The sequence below is a fragment of the Ictalurus punctatus genome, chromosome 7, assembly GCF_001660625.3.
Source record: "Ictalurus punctatus breed USDA103 chromosome 7, Coco_2.0, whole genome shotgun sequence".
Classification (NCBI taxonomy): domain Eukaryota; kingdom Metazoa; phylum Chordata; class Actinopteri; order Siluriformes; family Ictaluridae; genus Ictalurus; species Ictalurus punctatus.
Genome location: NC_030422.2, coordinates 31,220,100 through 31,239,647, shown reverse-complemented (window position 1 = coordinate 31,239,647; position 19,548 = coordinate 31,220,100). Strand labels below are relative to the sequence as shown.

The 19,548-nt window shown below is 40.7% G+C and overlaps 1 protein-coding gene across 1 annotated transcript in view; it reads left to right on the top strand.

The window, feature by feature from the left end:
- Positions 1 to 983: 983 nt before the first annotated feature.
- shrprbck1r (sharpin and rbck1 related) overlaps positions 984 to 19,548 on the top strand; it is a 20,374-nt gene continuing 1,809 nt past the window's right edge. The window contains exons 1-12 of the mRNA XM_017473056.2: positions 984 to 1,528; positions 4,554 to 4,728; positions 5,204 to 5,287; positions 6,706 to 6,847; positions 7,350 to 7,440; positions 8,092 to 8,374; positions 8,693 to 8,808; positions 9,733 to 9,906; positions 14,148 to 14,308; positions 16,716 to 16,827; positions 17,121 to 17,300; positions 18,762 to 18,860. Coding sequence (XP_017328545.1) covers positions 1,244 to 1,528; positions 4,554 to 4,728; positions 5,204 to 5,287; positions 6,706 to 6,847; positions 7,350 to 7,440; positions 8,092 to 8,374; positions 8,693 to 8,808; positions 9,733 to 9,906; positions 14,148 to 14,308; positions 16,716 to 16,827; positions 17,121 to 17,300; positions 18,762 to 18,860 — 1,902 coding nt within the window. The 5' untranslated portion in view covers positions 984 to 1,243. The remainder of the gene's footprint in view (positions 1,529 to 4,553; positions 4,729 to 5,203; positions 5,288 to 6,705; positions 6,848 to 7,349; positions 7,441 to 8,091; positions 8,375 to 8,692; positions 8,809 to 9,732; positions 9,907 to 14,147; positions 14,309 to 16,715; positions 16,828 to 17,120; positions 17,301 to 18,761; positions 18,861 to 19,548) is intronic.

Here is a 19,548-nt window from a genome sequence, read left to right as displayed (position 1 = left end):
CCATTTCTCATTGAATGGTGAGTAATGATAGAAAAACATAATCACGGATATGTTGAAGTTTTCTGTCAGGACGTGTTCATTTAACATTTAAGGAAAGAATGGAGTCTCAAGTGTCAGCCTTTGTAAGTTTGTAAGGGTGAATGAGTTTTCCACCTCAGTGAAGTCTTCAGAACAGAGGAGGTTACGCTTTGCGGTTTCTCAGTAACATGACAAGGTGTGCTTTTTTTTGTCCTATTAACGTTGACGTGTCATTCGTTAATAAATTAAGAATTGGAATTGATGGTGAATTGGTGGAGGGGGGAGGGGGCACAGTGGCTTAGTGGTTAGCAGTGTTGCCTCGTACCTCTGTTGCTGGGGGCTCGACTCCTACCGCCGCCCTGTGTGTGTGGGGTTTGCATGTTCTCCCTGTGCTTTGGGGGTTTCCTCCAGGTACTCTGGAGGAAATATCCAAAGACATGCACTGTAGGCTGACATGCATATGGTAGCACTACTTGTATTGTTCTCTGCTAGATATATCGCTTTGCTTGTACTTTTCTCATTTGTTAGTTGCTTTGGATAAAAGTGTCTGCTAAGTGAATAAAATTTCCAAATTGTCTGTAGTGTGTGAACGGGTGTGTGATTGTGTCCTGCGATGGGTTGGCACGCGGTTCAGGGTGTCCCCCACGACCCTGTGTAGGATAAGTATTATCAAAAATTAATTAAAACACAAATAACACACCCACCCTGTCACACATCCACCTTCACCTTTCTGCCCTGCTGTAAACCACTTGCCCTTTTAGACATTTTTTATTTAAAAAAACAAACAAACAAAAAACCCTCTACATCATGCAAAACGTTTTAATTTTCAGCCACCTGTGCTGATCTTAAGTCTAAATGTGCTGACCTAAGTTGGCTCACCGCCACAGTAAACCCCCTAAGAGAGATTATGTTACATTGCGCATGCGCGGTGGTTGTGCGCATGCGCAGTGCAGGCGGATCAGCCAGGCACGGGGCGGTTGGTGTTTGTAATGACACATTTTGAAAGCACATTAACATAGTAACCAAGTTCGAGCTGGAGCTGAAGTGAAACTGGATACTTTTTTTTGCCTTTCTTCCTTCCTGCTCCATAGGAAAGTAGCTGAGATAATGAGATACAAGTTTTGTGCTTAAGACTGGTACACAGTTATGTAATAACAAGAATAATTTAAGAGTGGTTGAAAGAGAAACGGCGGTGGAATGCGAAGTTATCGACGGTGACGGTGGAATGTCGCAGAGCGCCGGAGCTCCGCAGCCTCCCCCGGGTCCGCCCTCCTCCTTCTCCTCCTCCAACTACTCCTACTCCTGCGCCTCTCTGCCCGGCCTGGAGGCCTCCGCGGCGGGATGCAGCACCGTCTTGATGGCGGTCAGAGTGACGGCGAGTCACTCCGGGATCCGGCCGCTGTGTCTGCCCGGCTGTGGGGATGAAGCTCTGCGGCTTCAGCTCAGCATGGACCCGGGGAAGGCGGGGGAATTCCGGCTGGCCCTGAGACCCAGCAGCGGAACTAACGCGGTAACCAAAAATCCTTTCATCTTCTCAAAGAGTATCTCCGTTAATACATAAAAAGAGTTGAACGTCACGGTTTTTAAGAGTTACATTTATTTCCGCTCGAAAAACTTGGTGTCACGTGATCACTGTGTTATTGTTTACAGCGTCGAGGCTGAAAGTTCGAATCATTACCGTAGAATAATGAAGGACTTAAGATAACTTTATCTGTTTGTTATAATTCCAGTGCTGCCGACAGTTTTTTTTTAAAAAACAAACAAACAAACAAACAAACAAAAAAAAAACAAAAGCAAAGAAGATAGGTACATAAATAAATAGATAAAGAATGAAAAAAAAAAGTGGCTAGTGACGTGTTCAAACGTTTGCGAACTCGGACGTCATCGCAGTCGTGTCAGATTTGGATATCAAGAATGAGAAGAGATCACATTAGAACAGAACAACACGAATGAGATTAGAACATTCCCTCTTCTTCTTCCTGGTAAAAATAATAGATTTAAAAATACTGTACATGTAAATGTCAGTGAAGGGGGTCTTAGTTTTTCCTGTGAGATTCATAATCTGAGATCTCGCTCACACCTACATGAATCTTTTCTGTCAAGCTTTCTAAAATAATAATAATAATAATAATAATAATAATAATAATAATAATAATAATAATAATAAAAATTCTGAATAGTTCACCATAAAGTAGAATATAGATACAGAACATGGGCTGTGAACTGTAAACTATAGGTCAATTAGCAGCAATAAGTATATCATATTCGTGTTTGGTTACATCCCTAATGTCCGTGTAGATATACAAAGGAACAACAGCTGTCCTTAAGTTCCAGTCATGTACCTTTTTAAGACTATTGGATATTTTAATAAAAATGACCTTATGCCCCTTGTTATGATGACTCATCAGAATCAATCAGCTAAAAACCTTTTTCTTTTACCCTAATAGCTCATTACAATACAATGACTTTTTGTATTTTGGATTACATCATCGTGCACAACGCACGCGTGAAAAAGGGGGGAAAAAAGTTTATTAAATAAAATCTGTTCAGACCAAAACGTTCACGTTCAGAATATATTCAGTAGAATCTGAATATATGGAGAGAAATGTAGTTTTGAATGCAGAATGTAGAACGGGTGTTTATTAAAAGAGAACAGGATGTAGCTTTTATATAAAAATGTGTGTAAGAAATAACTCTCACGACACCAAGGGGATGTAATTACCACCCCAAAGTATACTACAGCTTATACTACAGCTTATACTACAGTGATTTACCAACAGTTACAATGTTTAATTTAGTAATTAATGATATGCCGTTCATTTGAACAATTTACAGTTAGATTTAATGTTGAGGAACATCCAAGAGTTTCAATTATTAGTTTCCATTAGTTTCAATTATTACTTACGTTATAGCTGTGATAAACAGTTATTCCCACACTAGCCTCTCTCTCTCTCTCTCTCTCTCTCTCTCTCTCTCTCTCTCTCTCTCTCTCTCTCTCAAAAAACACAAAGCACCATGACTTTTACAAAGTGCTGACACTGGAGACTCCTTCTATAAATGTTAATCAGTATGTACAGGATTTCAGGATCCTTTTTTTTGTCATTGTTGCGGCCAAAAACGCAAAGAAGAGTTTTTTTGTGCTTTCTTTGTGGAAAACTGCTTGAATTGGGGAAATTGCACTCGCATGATATTGCTTTGCACGGTCTTTCACAGCGATATTTGTTGGTAAATGAGACCTTTTAGCTGTACTCATGTTCGACGCACATGAATCGACGAGAGCTTTGGCCGAATGCGCGTTGTGATGATGTCACATGACACGTTATGATGACGTCTGCAGATCCCAGATCTGCTGTAATTTAGAAAAATTAGCAAGCTCATCCGAATATTACGCCGTTTGCTTGATTTTGCGTTAATTTCCGTGATCGCAAAATCCTGGCGGGACTGATTAAATAAACGTCCTGACATGATCGGCGACTATACATTTTAATAGTAAATAAAATAAACTTGTCGTTCATGTTTTAGCCGGAACGGTCATACAAAACAATACACACACTTCCTGACCAATCAGAATTGAGAATTCAACCACGAGTATTTATTCGGCGGGTCAGTAGAGTTTGTTAACACTCAAGATCAGTCACTCAAGATCACATCAAAATGTGCACTCAGGCTGTTGAACTGAATACTAAGTCAGTTGATGGCTCAGTGTGTGTATAAATAAGTTATGAAGCTGAGTTTTTTGTTGTTTATTTTAATTGAGAAAAGCGTCCACATTCAAGTCAGTTACAGCAGTTCGCACAGAGAGAACAACATGGTGCCACAGCAAGATGCCATTCTCAATGCAAACAATACCCTAAACAAGGCCATTGTCCACTCGCATCCTCCCACCAAGGGCATAAAAGACAAACAAACAAACTACTATTAATAAAGGGGTGTTGTAAACAGGGGGTAGAGACTGTAGAGCGTTAAAGTATGAGATAAGATAGCCATCCTTCAGCATTACCTCTAATTGAGTATCTTTTTCTTTTCCAGTTTTAACAATGTCTTCGGGCCACTGAGATTCAGTTGGTGGTTTAGAGGATTTCCATAAACAAGCATGTAAAACCCGGATGAAGCTGAATTTCGGACATTAGCTTTGGTTTATGCGTCGAAGACTGAAACAGTTTTAAAAACTGCAACGAAAAAGACTTTTTCTTCATATTTTCTTTGTTAATATGGGATTTTTGTGCTGTGCACAGCTTTAGGAGACGGTCGAGCGATAAACGAGGATTTCTTTGAGGAAAATAATTTACTTCAGATGTGATTGTTGATTGTAATCTTGTTCCTGTACGTTTAGACCTCGTTTACGCGCTGTTCATCATAACGCACTTATTACGCAGTCATAACTCCTAATTCTCAACTAAACCTCAGACAGTGTCTAAGATTGAAATGAACAAGTAATCAGCAAGCACTCTGTCCTTAGTTTGTCTTTGATCAACAGTTTCAGTTGTGCAATTTACGCATGTCTCTCTTTTTTTAACCCTTTCCCTCCCCATTAGTCCATCGCAGAGTTCGATCTCAGGACGGTGCGCTACGAAGTCAAGACACCACGGAGTCACGAGCTGATCCTGGCCACGCCCCCTCATGACCGCATCACCTTCAACTTCCGCAGAGAACAGGAAGCGCAGGCCTGGGCCACCGTGGTGATGTCATCACTCCGCGAGGCCCATCGAGGTGAGACCCACTGTTGCACTCGTTGTCGGACGATTGTCCTCCATTTGTAATCTTTAAACTCCAATATGATGTCACCTTATTACACAGATTGTTCTGGTGAACGCTCTGTATCAAGGTGGCATTTTAATGAAGTACATCATGAATATCTATATATTACGTTTCCTTTTTGAACGTCTTCACTATGTGTTTGTGTTTATGTCAAATAAGTACAGATTCTGTGATCTCCAGCTTATTATAATGCACAGAAATGGTTTAACACCAAACTCAGGGCATTCTGAACCAAGTGCTGTATTATTATTATTATTATTATTATTATTATTATGATTATTAATAATAATTAAATTTTTGTACTGCTGCTTAAATTGTAAGAATTTATATAATTCTCTGGTTCACTCTTCACTTTATGCTGTTTTCTCTTAATGGTCAAGTAAGTTCTTACTCATTCAAACTGTCTCTGTGTGACTCCTCCCCTCAGTGGCCACTGGTTGTCCTGCAGATGATGGACAGCTGCTGCCCCAGCCCCTGGTTGTACAAATGCCCGCCTCACTGTCCAGCACGGGTACGTCCTCGCCTCCTCTCCCCACTCTCTGGTTCCAAACAAAGCACAAAAGTCTCACTTGTGCATTGTGTAGATAAAAGAAAATCACCTACTGTCTCTCATCCCACTGCTCCGCATGCTCACTTTCTCCCACATGAAAATATTTTCAACAGGCTGGATTAAATTATTCCAACTGCAGGTCAGCTGTTTAGATATAAATTGTCAAAAAGTTATAGCAGTCAAATAATGTCTTAATTATGTTCTGCGCTTGTGCTTACTGAACAAACGGCAAGAAAAATCATTTATCCACTGGATTCTAAATTTAATCTTAGTTAGATGACTTTCCCACCTTGCATCAAGTCTTTCATGACTGTGACACACACACACACACACACACACACACACACACACACACACACACACACACACACACACACACACACACACTTCTCTTTTATTGTTTGTTTCTTGATTTTCTCTTCTCTTTTTTTCTTTTCTCTTATCTCTGTTCCTTTTTCTCCTCTTTCTCTCTCTCTATCTCCTTCTCTCTCTCTCTATTGCCTTCTCTTTCTCTCTCTCTATCTCCTTCTCCTCTCTCTCTCTATTGCCTTCTCTTTCTCTCTCTCTATCTCCTTCTCCTCTCTCTCTCTATTGCCTTCTCTTTCTCTCTCTCTATCTCCTTCTCCTCTCTCTCTCTATTGCCTTCTCCTCTTTCTCTCTCTATCTCCTTCTCCTCTCTCTCTCTATTGCCTTCTCCTCTTTCTCTCTCTATCTCCTTCTCCTCTCTCTCTCTATTGCCTTCTCCTCTTTCTCTCTCTATCTCCTTCTCCTCTCTCTCTCTATTGCCTTCTCCTCTTTCTCTCTCTATCTCCTTCTCCTCTCTCTCTCTATTGCCTTCTCCTCTTTCTCTCTCTATTGCCTTCTCCTCTTTCTCTCTCTCTATCTCCTTCTCCTCTCTCTCTCTCTCTATCGCTTTATCCTCTCTCTCTCTCTCCTTCTCCTCTCTCTCTCTCTCTATCTCCTTCTCCTCTCTCTCTATCGCCTTCTCCTCTTTATTTCTCTCTCTCTATCTCCTTCTCCTCTTTCTCTCTTTCTCTATCGCCTTCTTTCTCTCTCTCTCTATCGCTTTCTCCTCTTTCTCTCTCTATCGCCTTCTCCTCTCCCTCTCCCTCTCTCTCTCTCTCTCTCTCTCTCTCTCTCTCTCTCTCTATCGCCTTCTCCTCTTTCTCTCTCTCTCTATTTCATTCTCTCTCTCTCCATCTCTCTCTCTCCCTTTCCCTCCCTCTCTCTCTCCCTCCCTCTCTCTCTCTCCCTCTTTCTCTCTCTCTCTCTCTCTCTCTCTCTCTCTCTCTTGCCTTCTCCTCTCCCTCTCTCTCCCTCTCTCTCCCTCCCTCTCTCTCTCTCTCTCTCTCTCTCTCTCTCTCTCTCTCTGTCTGTAGAGGAGTTGTGTACGGAGCTGGTTCGGGCTGTAGAGGCCGGGGATGTTCAGGCTGCGTCTGTGTGTGCGGAGTCTCTGGCTCTTCAACACACACCGCTGTGCATTCAGCCAAATCACAAACACTACACCAACAAGGAGATCAGGTACAAAACAGAAACTATCTAGATGTCCTTTGTCATATATATAGTTTATATGTCTCCAGGGGCGCTGGCATGCTAGGGTATGTGAAGAAAATAATGTCACTGTGCTGTAATGTGTAAACTGTTTAAAGTTAGTTTCTCTTCTCTGAGGTTGAATAGAAATTCCTTCAGGCTGAGAGCACGGACAAGAACGTTTGATTAACGTTTACACTTTATACGTAATTTTATACATTACACGTCTAGGATTAGATTACTTTGCATTTTATTTGAATTGTTAGGGCGTTTTATTATTTACCCATTTATATTCATGCTTTTTATTTTGACGGGTTAAACATTCATCGTCTCCTTGCTGGTGAATGATGGCTTACATAAACCTTCATTTTTAACTAATTCATGGTGGGAAATAGAAACGGATCATTTCTCTCAACGTTTCTAATTGTAGAGAGTTTGTACATGATGTGAAAAGTCAGTGTCGATGTTGACGTTCTTTCTGTTTGTCCTGTAGTTTGTCAGTGGTGCTGGAGGACGCGTCCTCTTCCTGTTGTGTCACGGTTAAAGTTTTCCCCCACGCCACGGTGGCTACTCTGAAACAGCAGGTGAGCACGGACGAGTCTTATCTTATTATAAAGCAAGATTTGAATAAGGAAGTGTGTTTAAACTTGTTCAGAATGGGACACAAACCTGAAACCTGAAGCATTACATTATTCTGTATTAATCGTTCCTACAGTTTTCCCTCGACTTACCCGTATGAGTTTGTCTGTAACTTCGTGCCAATTTCCGACCTGCTCACTCCCACTGCTGCTTTTTTTTTCTGTGTTCTTGATGGAAATAAATAAAAATAAATACTTTGCGATGCTGTGACCAAAACGTACTTCTTTCTATGAAAAAATAAGAGATATTTGATTTCCTGTTCTGATAAAATCTTCCTTCGTATAACACGTTTTGATATGCAAATGCTCATGATGATTCAATGACTATGCAAATTAGTCTATGACACCATCAATCAACTTCTACTGACTTTTTTGAGCACACGTTCGCTACTTTCCCCTGAAAACACTTGGCAACACCGTGTCTGAGTATAAACCTGTAAATGTGTTGGCCAGTTAAATTAGAAGATTAGGCCAAATTTAATTTTTCACAGCGAAGCACCTTATAAGAAACTTAAACAACAGCAATGATGAAGTAAAAATTTAATTACATTCTATCACCTCTCTCTCTCTCTCTTTCTTGCTCTCTCTCTGCTGTAGGTGTTTGTGCAGTATGGTTTCCATCCACACGTCCAGCGCTGGGTCATCGGGAAGTGCCTGTGTGCCGACTCTCGCTCTCTGGCGTCCTACGGCGTGCAGCAGGACGGAGACACGGCATTCCTGTACCTGGTGTCCCGACAGAGGCGACAGGTTCAGGAGAACCTCCCACTCACTCCCACTTCCTTCTCTGGGGACGCACAGTATATTGGCAATGGGCCGGAGGGAACGCTGAGAGCCTACAGTACGCTGCCCACCAGACTGCACCCGCACCACAACGGCGCCGGTGTGTGTGTGTGTGTGTGTGTGTGTGTGCGTGTGCAGAAGCAAACTGTCACACATGCCTAGGAATATTCATAAGCTAATAATGTATAGAGAGAGAATGTTATATTAATACATTCTCTCTCTATACATTATTAGCTTATGAATATTAGCTCATAATCTTATTAACTTTATCATAATCTCATACTGAGAAATATTATATCCCAAATGTATCTTACTGAAATTTGTCTATGTTCAAGATTTTTCTTGCCAAGTCATAATTTTTTTGAAGTGACAGCATTATCAGATTGCCCGTTTAATCTCTTGACCTTTGACCTTTCAGGCAGTCGTAGTTTGGCCGGGACAGAGAAGTTGGGTTTGTGTGAAATCCGTGACCTGATTAACCTGGAAATGCCGCAACTGAATGAAGCCCTCTTACCCGGCAGATCTAACGCACAGGTACACACACACGCACACACACACACACATATATACAATCGCATAGACGCTGATAAATAACAGATTAGCAGTATACTTGTTCTGAATAACACCATTATAACTCTGAATTCAGATATTGTAGTAAGCTGTTTACCTGACCACTTGAATAACCTGATTATAATTGGAACTCATTATAATAATAATAATAATAATAATAATAATAATAATCGGCTTATTTGCGTTCTTAAATGTTATCCTGACAAAATAAAGAAACCCCTGCACAGCCTCTGCAGTGCTGTAAAAGAAATAAACACTCCACGATGTGCTGCTTTTCATCAAATCATCAACAATGTTGTGGTGTGATGAAGCAGAATCATATATTTAACAGCGCTTAGTTATATTTAATGCTGTGGAACGTCCATGAAACAAGTTGGTTCCTATTCTCACGTGTCACTCTAGCAGCTATAAACGGTCGTTCCCTCACCAGCCTCTCTTTTTTCCTCTCTTAATGGCAAATCCTGAAGACTTTCCCATATCGGAAACTTTACAGTTTCAGCTTTACCGCTGACACTGGAGATTCCTTCCTTGAGTGTTTACGTACAGAAAACGTCACCATGTCAGCAGTTCTACATCTCTGTTAAATAACAACACGAGTTTTTAATTCTTAGATGATGTGGAACGTCCACCGTATGTGTCCCTGTGAACGAGCCGTTACTATAGAAACGACAACGTATTAGATTTGCAGCTGCACTACTGTTAGAGCTGCTGTTATAGAACATTAATCCACACCTTCTGACCAATCAGTATCCAGAAACCAACACCGCTGTTGTGTGTGTGTGTATATAACATAATAGTGTGATATTAAGTTGTATGTGTGGTAGCATTGATTTGCCTAGGATTATACCCTTAATACATACGTTTGTGTTTGTGTGGGTGTGTGTATAGCTGGGTTGGACGTGTCCGTCCTGTACGTACATTAACAAGCCGACGCGTCCCGGCTGTGAGATGTGCAGTGCGGACAGACCCGAGAGTTACACTGTGCCTGGAAGCTACAGACCCGATACACTGGAACTGCGACGCATCCAACAGGAGAAAGAAGCCATCAGACAGTACCAACAGGTCAGACATCTCACACACACACTCTCACACACACTCACACAGGCACCTGCTGACCTCATACTTCCAGCTGTAAACAAAGACGTATATGTAAAAGCTAAATATATTCTATTCGTTTCAATAGATGACATTGGCATTCTCTTTTTATTACAGGAATTAAAATACGATCTCACAAAATATACATAATACATGACCAGACATTTTAAATCACATCATCACACAAACAGACGCGCAGTCGGACGGTTTTCATTCAGGACAGGGACAATGCAGGTTGACGGAAACAGGTTTAGCCTTTTTTGTTTGGACCAAAACTGAAACGTACGCAGACAAAAAGTCTTCCGTCTGAAGTTTCTTTCTTTAGTTTGCGCTTGTGTTAAGTGACTAACGTCGTGAGCAAATAATGCAAATTTATAGCCACCAGTTTAGCGCCTGTCTAAATCATCATACACCTGCCTCAAAAGACTCTGAGAGCAGTTTCATAAAATAGAATAATAAGTGTACATTTTTTTTTGAAAGAATCCTACATTATCAAACAAATTACTTCTAGCATAAAAAAAAAGACTTTAGGCCACGCCTCCTACTGAATCCGATGCTGTGTGTAGTGACACTAAAGAAGAAAGGTGGAGCTGTGACTGTTCTTATTGCATGATCGTAAACGGGTAGCTATAAGGTTTTTTTTTCTTACTTTATAATAAAAAAAGCACGTCATAACTTGAGAAATAAAAATGATAAAATATTTTTTTTAAAATTCAACATAAAGAAGATGCTTTTCTCAAGGGCTAAATTGCAGGCTCAGCTAGAAAGATCGATTTTCTTTTCGTTTACAAAAGTTTCTTTGCATCTCCAGGCAGTAGCCTAATGCATTATGGGATGGCAGGGTCTCAGGCTATGATTGGCTCTCCGGTTTCACGCTCTTCTCTTCTGTCTGGTTTTCTTTTAAAGGAGAAGGGGAGGAGGGAGGAGCTGAGGGCCAGCAACTCACTACAGTACAACCTCGACCAGGACTACTGACACGCACACACACATACACACACATATGTACACATCACACATAGTCCCTATGCACACATTAACACTTGAAGAAACTTGAATGTCTACTGAGACTTAAAAAAAAAGTTCTCACAGGAACAAAAACAAGACTTCACTATAATGGGAAAATCCTCAGTGCACGTCTGCACCGGACGCCTGAGGAACACACACACACACACACACACACCAAAGACTGTATAGTTAGTGCAGTTGGGCTGTGTGAACACTTTGTGCATGCCAATCTCATCTATTGTACTTCAGCTGTAATGCTAAATTGGCAAACCCAGGAATGAATTATTACTTAATGCTCAAGGACACTTCTCACTTATTATAAGCAATTTTAGCATTTTAAGTGACCTTTTCCTTTAAAGCACTTCTAATCCTCAAAGCACTTTTGTTTACACTGATGGTATGTATGTATGTATGTATGTATGTATTTTAAAGTTTATTCTTTATGAAAACTCCTCTCAGACACCTTTACAGGACCACTTTCTGGTCTGTTAGCATGATAAACTGAACTAAAGTGACTTTTATTAACTGAATGAAGAAAATGGTGCTTGGTTTGGTGTGTATATATCTATATATGGACATTCTCATAGCTACTATTAATTTAATCGCAGAGAATATGACAAATGTTCAATTATGGGTTAGCTTACTAGTAGCTAGCTATTTTGGGGGTGTTTACAGATTGCATATTTATGAATATTTGCATATATCCCGGCACTCTTGCTTCCCATTGAAACATCCACCTCGGGTGATCCGATCACAGTTGGATGGTGTTAAGCACCGGTGTGAGCATGAGCTCGTCCTGGAGTCTGCCTCATTTGATTTTACAAAGTGCTGACTCTGGGTGTCTTCACTGAAACCTTCACCGTATCAAAGTTTTACTTCGGTATACGACAGCACATTTTTAATCCTTTTATTATTAGACTTCGTTTATGTGCAGCTTGCACCATACAAGTCCCTGTGTAAGTTGTTGCTATAGAAACACTAACGCTGATAGAATGATGGGACGAGTGCATTAATATAAACCTGTGACTTGCAGTTGCACTTCGGTCAGACCGGTCAGATTCGAGAACACAACAACGCTTTTGTATGAATATTTGAGATCCCAATTTGGCATTTAGTCAGAGTATTAAGCATTAAGTATTAAGATGCAGAGAGAAGATTTACTCGAGTAAAAACAGCGTGTCTCCCTATTGAAACTTATCTTCTGAATATTATTTACGAACTATATTACTTAAAAAATCTTAAGTACCTGCACCAACAACACTGAAGGAAGACTTGGTTAAATATGTTATGCATTGAATTACAACTGTAAATGAGCCCAGAAAATACCGGCCATAAATGGCTCAATGTCTCAGCTGTCCACTTGGCATCGGATCATCTAAGGTGGATATTAATACCATATTGTGAAAAAAAATTAAAGTCTCACGGATATTTATTTTGCTGTGCTAACTTCTATATAAATGGGTTTGAGCTAATGGCATCTGCTAAATAATGTAACGTGAATGTTAATGGTGCAAGGCTAATTTAGTAGTTTCTTGGGCACAAAGCATTTTATTATTCTAAATAATACGTTTATAATGAGACAATCAGGGACGCATATTCATGACACTGACTTTTAGCCACATGGAGAATGTACACTGACCCCTGGTATAAACATGAGCCAGTACAGTACCATGTGATGCAGTACAGTAAAGATATAAAGCGGGTTTCTCCTCTCTTAGTCCTGTGCACTGTGATAAACTCAGTCATGCTCGGGAAGGGTAGAGTTGTTAACTAACAATTATACAATCATGAACATATGCAGTATAGTGAGGGCTGGAAGTGAAGAGCCTTGTTCTGCATTATATCTGGATAATATCTCACTATGACGTTAATAAAGTAATGAATTTGATTCATTTGCCATGATAAATATATACTGTATGAATTAAACAAGACCGTTTTCATTCTGTTTACTGTCTCACTGTACAGTGTTGATTCTTCCAGTGTTCCTGAAAGGAAGATTCTTATGTCTATAGTAAATAAAGTAAACGTGCGACACAAACAGGAAGTGATATCTTGTATATCGATTACTTCTTCACTACACATTTCAATATATAGGATATTTACTAGCATATTTGTGTCTCTTTAACTATTCTCCAAAATAGCATTTAGTAGTGTGGATTATGTTTGGTTGTACTCATAGATTTTTTTGTGTGTGCAGGTGTAAAATGTACTTGTAATGGAAGTCTAAGGGTTGAATTCCATATATCAGTGTTTTAAAATATGTAGCTAACACAAATTTAAAACTTCAGCCATTACATGTGAAACACATGACAGAATTTCCTATTAACTGTGTTCTTATAGAGTTTTATTCAGATTTTCAACTTAAAAAAGTACAGTAAAAAGTAGTTCCGGATTCTGGGCCCCAATCGACATTATGACTTTTTATGTTTGTTTTCTTGACTGCTGTTGTTGAGTCAGTTGATGTAGTCGGAGAACTAGCAGTCCTATTCTAGTGAAGTGTGACAGGATATTGGGGTAAAATAAAATCGCACCTCCCCATTATTCAACCCAGACCTGTAGACTTTAGCTCATACTCATAACCTGGCTAGTCTCCATGACCAAAATTAACCCCAAATCTGAAACTACACAGTGCCAAAAATCTAAATATGCCCCTTTGTTCCAAACCCTGTACATAACATTGTAACTGTCTTAGCTAAATTATTTGTAATATTTACAAAGTAACAACATTTTATCATGCTCCGTCTGTAGACGGATTTTGTGTGCTACTATTTTGAAATGTTACTGTGAGTCTCATTCAAACAAGGTACATATAACTGAATTCTATTTATGTATTTTTTGCACTAGAGTAGGAGTTCAGCAATATAAATGTACAAAAACAATTTCTGCCATTTTACCTCTGCTAGTTCCTCAACAACATTGAGTTATCCTGAGTCAGTGGAACAACATAATACAAGAAAATGAACATGAAAATATAGAACAAAGATACACCTGATGGTTCATTCAAGATCATAAAATGTTCTTGTATTATTATGGATATTGTCATACATGAAGCATACTGTAGCTATGACAATAGATAGTCTACTCAATTCAGCGTTACAGTATTGGTATGATGTGTCATTGTTTAATAAAAAAAAAAATTAATCACTGTGGTATAAGAGCAATAAAGCACTATAATGTGTATGTGTGGATGTTGGTGTGTGTAGGCACAGGAAGCAGAGCGCAGGATGAACTATGCTCGGCTGGTGGAGGTGGACGGTCAGGAGCTGGTGCCTAACGCAGAGAGCATTGAATGCAGGATTTGTTTCTTGCAGCTTCAGTCAGGAGAGGGAGTCCTATTGCGTGAATGTCTACACTGCTTCTGCAGGTAAGAACATAAAGTAGATGACTGATGGAGAGAGGGAATTGTTGGCAATTGTTGATGTGTTTGGACTTGTGCATAATTGGATCACTGGTTGATGGATGGTTGGAGGACAGTTCTCACTGTTGGACGGTGGTGGATGGGTGATGGACAGGTGGTAGATGGTAGCTAAATGATTGCTGGATGATGAGTGGTGGGAGACTAGTGGATGATTGGAAAATGATAATTGGATAGTTGGTGATGAAGCAATAATTGGTGGTTAGTTGGTGTAGGATTGGTAGAAGGTTGTTGGACTGTTCATAAGAATGGTTGATTCTAGTTGATGACAAGTGTAGAATTAGTGGAAGATTGGGCAACTGGATGTTCAGTGGATAACTGGTGGGTGGACAATGGATAAGTGGTGATTATTTGGTGGATGATTGGTCAGCGAATCGTCACTGAGTAATTGATGGATACTGGTGGATGGTCAGTAATTGGTGGATGACTGGAGGGTGCTAAGTGGGTTTTTGGTGGATGACTGGTGGATGACTGGTGGATGGTCAGTGGGTGATTGGTGGATGACTGGTGGATGGTCAGTGGGTTTTTGGTGGATGACTGGTGGATGCTCAGTGGGTTTTTGGTGGATGACTGGTGGATGGTCAGTGGGTTTTTGGTGGATGACTAGTGGATGGTCAGTGGGTTTTTGGTGTATGACTGGTGGATGGTCAGTGGGTTTTTGGTGGATGACTAGTGGATGGTCAGTGGGTTTTTGGTGGATGACTGGTGGATGCTCAGTGAGTTTTTGGTGGATGATTGGTGGATGGTCAGTGGGTGATTGGTGGATGACTGGTGGATGGTCAGTGGGTGATTGGTGGATGACTGGAGGATGCTCAGTGGGTTTTTGGTGGATGACTGGTGGATGGTCAGTGGGTGATTGGTGGATGACTGGAGGATGCTCAGTGGGTTTTTGGTGGATGGTCAGTGGGTGATTGGTGGATGACTGGAGGATGCTCAGTGGGTTTTTGGTGGATGACTGGTGGATGGTCAGTGGGTGATTAGTGGATGACTGGTGGATGGTCAGTGGGTTTTGGGTGGATGACTGGTGGATGATCAGTGGATGACTGGAGGATGCTCAGTAGATTTTTGGTGGATGACTGGAGGATGCTCAGTGGGTTTTTGGTAGATGACTGGTGGATGGTCAGTGGGTGACTGGTGGATGGTCAGTGGGTTTTTGGTGGATGACTGGTGGATGGTCAGTGGGTGACTGGTGGATGGTCAGTGGGTTTTTGGTGGATGACTGGTGGATGGTCAGTGGGTGATTGGTGGATGACTGGTGGATGGTCAGTGGGTGATTGGTGGATGGTCAGTGGGTGATTGAAGGATGGTCAGTGGGGAGTTGGTGGATGACTGGAGGACGATCTGTGGGTGATTGCTGAATGAATGGTGGATGGTCAGTGAGTTTTTGGTGGATGACTGGTGGATGGTCAGTGGGTGATTGGTGGATGGTCAGTGGGTGATTGCTGAATGACTGGTGGATGGTCAGTGGGTGATTGGTGGATGACTGGTAGATAGTCAGTTTGGATTTTGGTGGGTGATTGATGGATGGTCAGTGGGTGATTGGTGGATGACTGGTGGATGGTCAGTGGGTGATTGGTGGATGATCAGTGGGTGATTGATGGATGGTCAGTGGGGAATTGGTGGATGACTGGAGGACGATCTGTGGGTGATTGGTGAATGACTGGCGGATTGTCAGTGGGTGATTGGTGGGTGACTAGAGGATGATCAGTGATTGGTGGATAACTAATGGATGGTCAATGGGTGATTGCTGAATGACTGGTGGATGGTCAGTGGGTGATTGGGGATGACTGGAGGATTGTCAGTGGGTGATTGCTGAATGACTGGTGAATGGTCAGTGGGTGATTGGTGGATGATTGGATGACTGGTGGATGGTCAGTGGGTAAGTGGTCAGTGGATGACTGGTGGATGGTCAGTGGGTAAGCAGTCACTGGATGACTGGTGGATGGTCAGTGGGTAATCGGTCAGTGGATGACTGGTGGGTTGGTGCATGACTGGTTGGTGGACTGTTGGGTTGTAGATGGATAGTTAATGGGTGATTGGTGGATGATTGATGGGTGACTGGTGGATGGTCAGTGGGTGATTGATGGATGAATGGTGGATGGTCAGTGGATGACTGGTTGGTGGACTGTTGGGTTGTTGATGGATATTTAATGGGTGATTGGTGGGTGATTGATTGGTGATCACTGAATGGTTGGATGATGATTGATTGTTTGGAGGAATGCTAAAGAATGCGTGTATTATATTGTATTTTCTCACTAATGCTTATTTATTGGGTCAATTTTAGACCTCCTGACCACATGACCACATCAAAAATATATTTGTGTGTGTGTGTGCGCGCGTGTGCATGTGTGTGTAGAGAATGTTTGCGTTCGGTAATCCTGCTTTCAGAGGATCCTCAGGTGGCGTGTCCCTACAGAGACGAGGTGTATGCATGTGACTGCACACTGCAGGAGAGAGAGATCCGTGCTGTGAGAACTCTTTCATTCAATTCTACACAACTACACAAATCTTTACACTCTTGCACAGCTCTGTTTTCCTTTCTGGCAATCTGTACAAAAATGCCAAGACTTTACCAGTTTTATTTAGCAAGCAGGTTTTCTTATATTTAGCATCTTCATTTAACACAGTGCAGAGTTTAATTCAGACATGTTCTGTATTTTAATCCATAGAATACATGTAATACATCGAATCGTTTGAGTTATACTCACTATACGTATAAATTATGTGTTCTTCACTTTTCACTCTCATGTGTGTGTGCCAGCTGGTTTCAGGTGAGGAGTATGAACGCTGGCTGCAGCGTGGGCTCTCAGTGGCCGAGTCGCGCTGTGAGGGCAGTTATCACTGCGCCACCACTGACTGTCCAGGTTGGTGCGTGTATGAGGACACGGTCAACACGTTCCACTGCCCTGTCTGCAACAAGCAGAACTGCCTGCTCTGCAAGGTAATTCTCTCTCACACACACAGCTGATTAGAGCAACATGTACAGTGCTATATAAAAAGCATTTGCCCCCATCCTGTAGTCTTCTGTTTTTTGTGTATATCTCATACTAAATTGTTTCAGAAATTAAAACAAAATCTAAGGTAAAACAAAGGCAACCTGAGTAAACACAAAAAATTTAAACAGTTTTTAAATGATAATGTTATTTAATGAAGCAAAAAAGTTATCTAATACCAACTGGGCCTGAGTCTGAATTCAACTCGTATGAGTTCTGCCAAAACACACTTTGATGATCCTCAAACCTTTTGGGAGAAAGTTCTGTGGATTGATGAGTAGGAAGTGGAACTGTTTAGAAGACAGGGGTCCCATTACACCTCGTGTAAACCAAACACCGAACGCCACAAAAAGAACATCATACCTACGTTCAAGCATGGTGTAGGAAGTGTGATGGTGTGGGGATGCTTTGATGCTTCAGGTCCTGGGCAACTTTCAATAATTGAAGGAAACATGAATTCTGCTCTCTACCATTAAAATCCTAAAGGAGAATGTCCGGTCTTCAGTCTGTAAGTTGAAACTCAAGCGCAACTGGATTATGCAGCAAGACAATGATCCAAAGTGTAGGAGTAAGTTCTAGTCCTAGAAGTAAGTGAAAGACTGATCTCCAGATATCGGAAACGTTTGGTTGCAGTTATTGCTGCTAAAGGTGGCACAACAAGATTTTAAGTTTAAGGGGGCAATTAGTTTTTCACATTGGTGATAGGTGTTGGATAACATTTTTTTTTTTTTTTTGCTTCAATAAGTAAAATAAATAAATAGGGAAGTGGAAGCTCGGCGGTTAAGACGTTGGATTTCTGATCGGAGGATCGTGAGTTCAAATCCTATCACTGCCAAGCTGCCACTGTTGGGCCCTTGAGCAAGGCCCTTACCCCTCAACTGCTCAGTTGTATAAATGAGATAATTGCAATTCGCTCTGGATAAGGGCGTCTGCCAAATACTGTAATGTAATGTAATGTATTTTGTGTTTACTCGGGTTGCCTTTGTTTCATTTTGTGTTTCGTTTGAAGTTCTGAAACTATTTAGTATGAGATATACACACCAACAGAAGAAAACAGGACGGGGCAAATACTTTTTCACAGCACTGCATTGCTACTTTAACTTTTATCTGAAAAAATATATAATTTAAGAGCAAAGCTATTAGAGAATATATTTGATCATATTTAGAGAGGAGGATGCAAATGTCTATATAAATGTCTTGGTCTTCTTTGTCTTCTTCATTTTGTCTTAAAGGTATGTAAACTTTCACATTTGACTGTTTTTGTCCAGAATCAATTTATGATATAAGAAAAACTTCACAAATTTAAAATATGCTCTCTCTCTTTCTTTCTCTTTCTTACACACTCTCTCTCTCTCTCTCTCTCTCTCTCTCTCTCTCTCTCTCTCTCTCTCTCTCTCGCTCTCTCTCAGGCAATTCATGAAGGGATGAATTGTAAACAGTACCAGGACGATCTTGCTGCTCGTGCCATTAATGACACCGCAGCCCGGAGAACGAGGGACCTCCTGAAGGTCACACACACTATTTTTAATATTTTTATTTTTTTTTATTTTTTTTTACTGGGCCTTTAATTGTTTTGTTGTTGTTGTTGTTTTTGTGTGTTTTGTTTAACCATCTGATTAAATATGAACCAGATTTATTAATTAATTGAAAGTTGGACTTGCACAAGAGTCAGCAATCACTTGTTCTTCATTGGCTTTGGCCAACTATTTCTTCTTCGCTAGCAAACGTATCTGACACAGGAGCAGATCATTAGCATATAACACTGTTAACTTTTCCCAGATCATAAATAAATCACTATCAGAGATGTAGCACAGCTAGATAACAACATATGAGTCTGATTTTACTCCTATTGTTAAATAGAAAGTCTTTTTTTTTCACCAGGTAACAAATGCTTTACGTATACTGATAGCATACGTTTACACTCGTGCAGCTGTTGATACAGTGCTGTCATGTTTCATGATATCATTTCATGATTATAATTACTAATGGTCCTTTAAAAAGGACAAATCAACCATCATTGCCTCCATGCCCTTTTTTTAATCTGTACATTAAGTTATTATCTACTATCACATTGCATCAGAATGGTGTGTATTCGTTTCAGTATGGTTTTGTGCAGGAATCCTGTACCAGAAAATATTACAAATCAGAATAGATGCACAGTCTGGCTTGAATAAAAGCAGAAACTTTCCAGCTCAT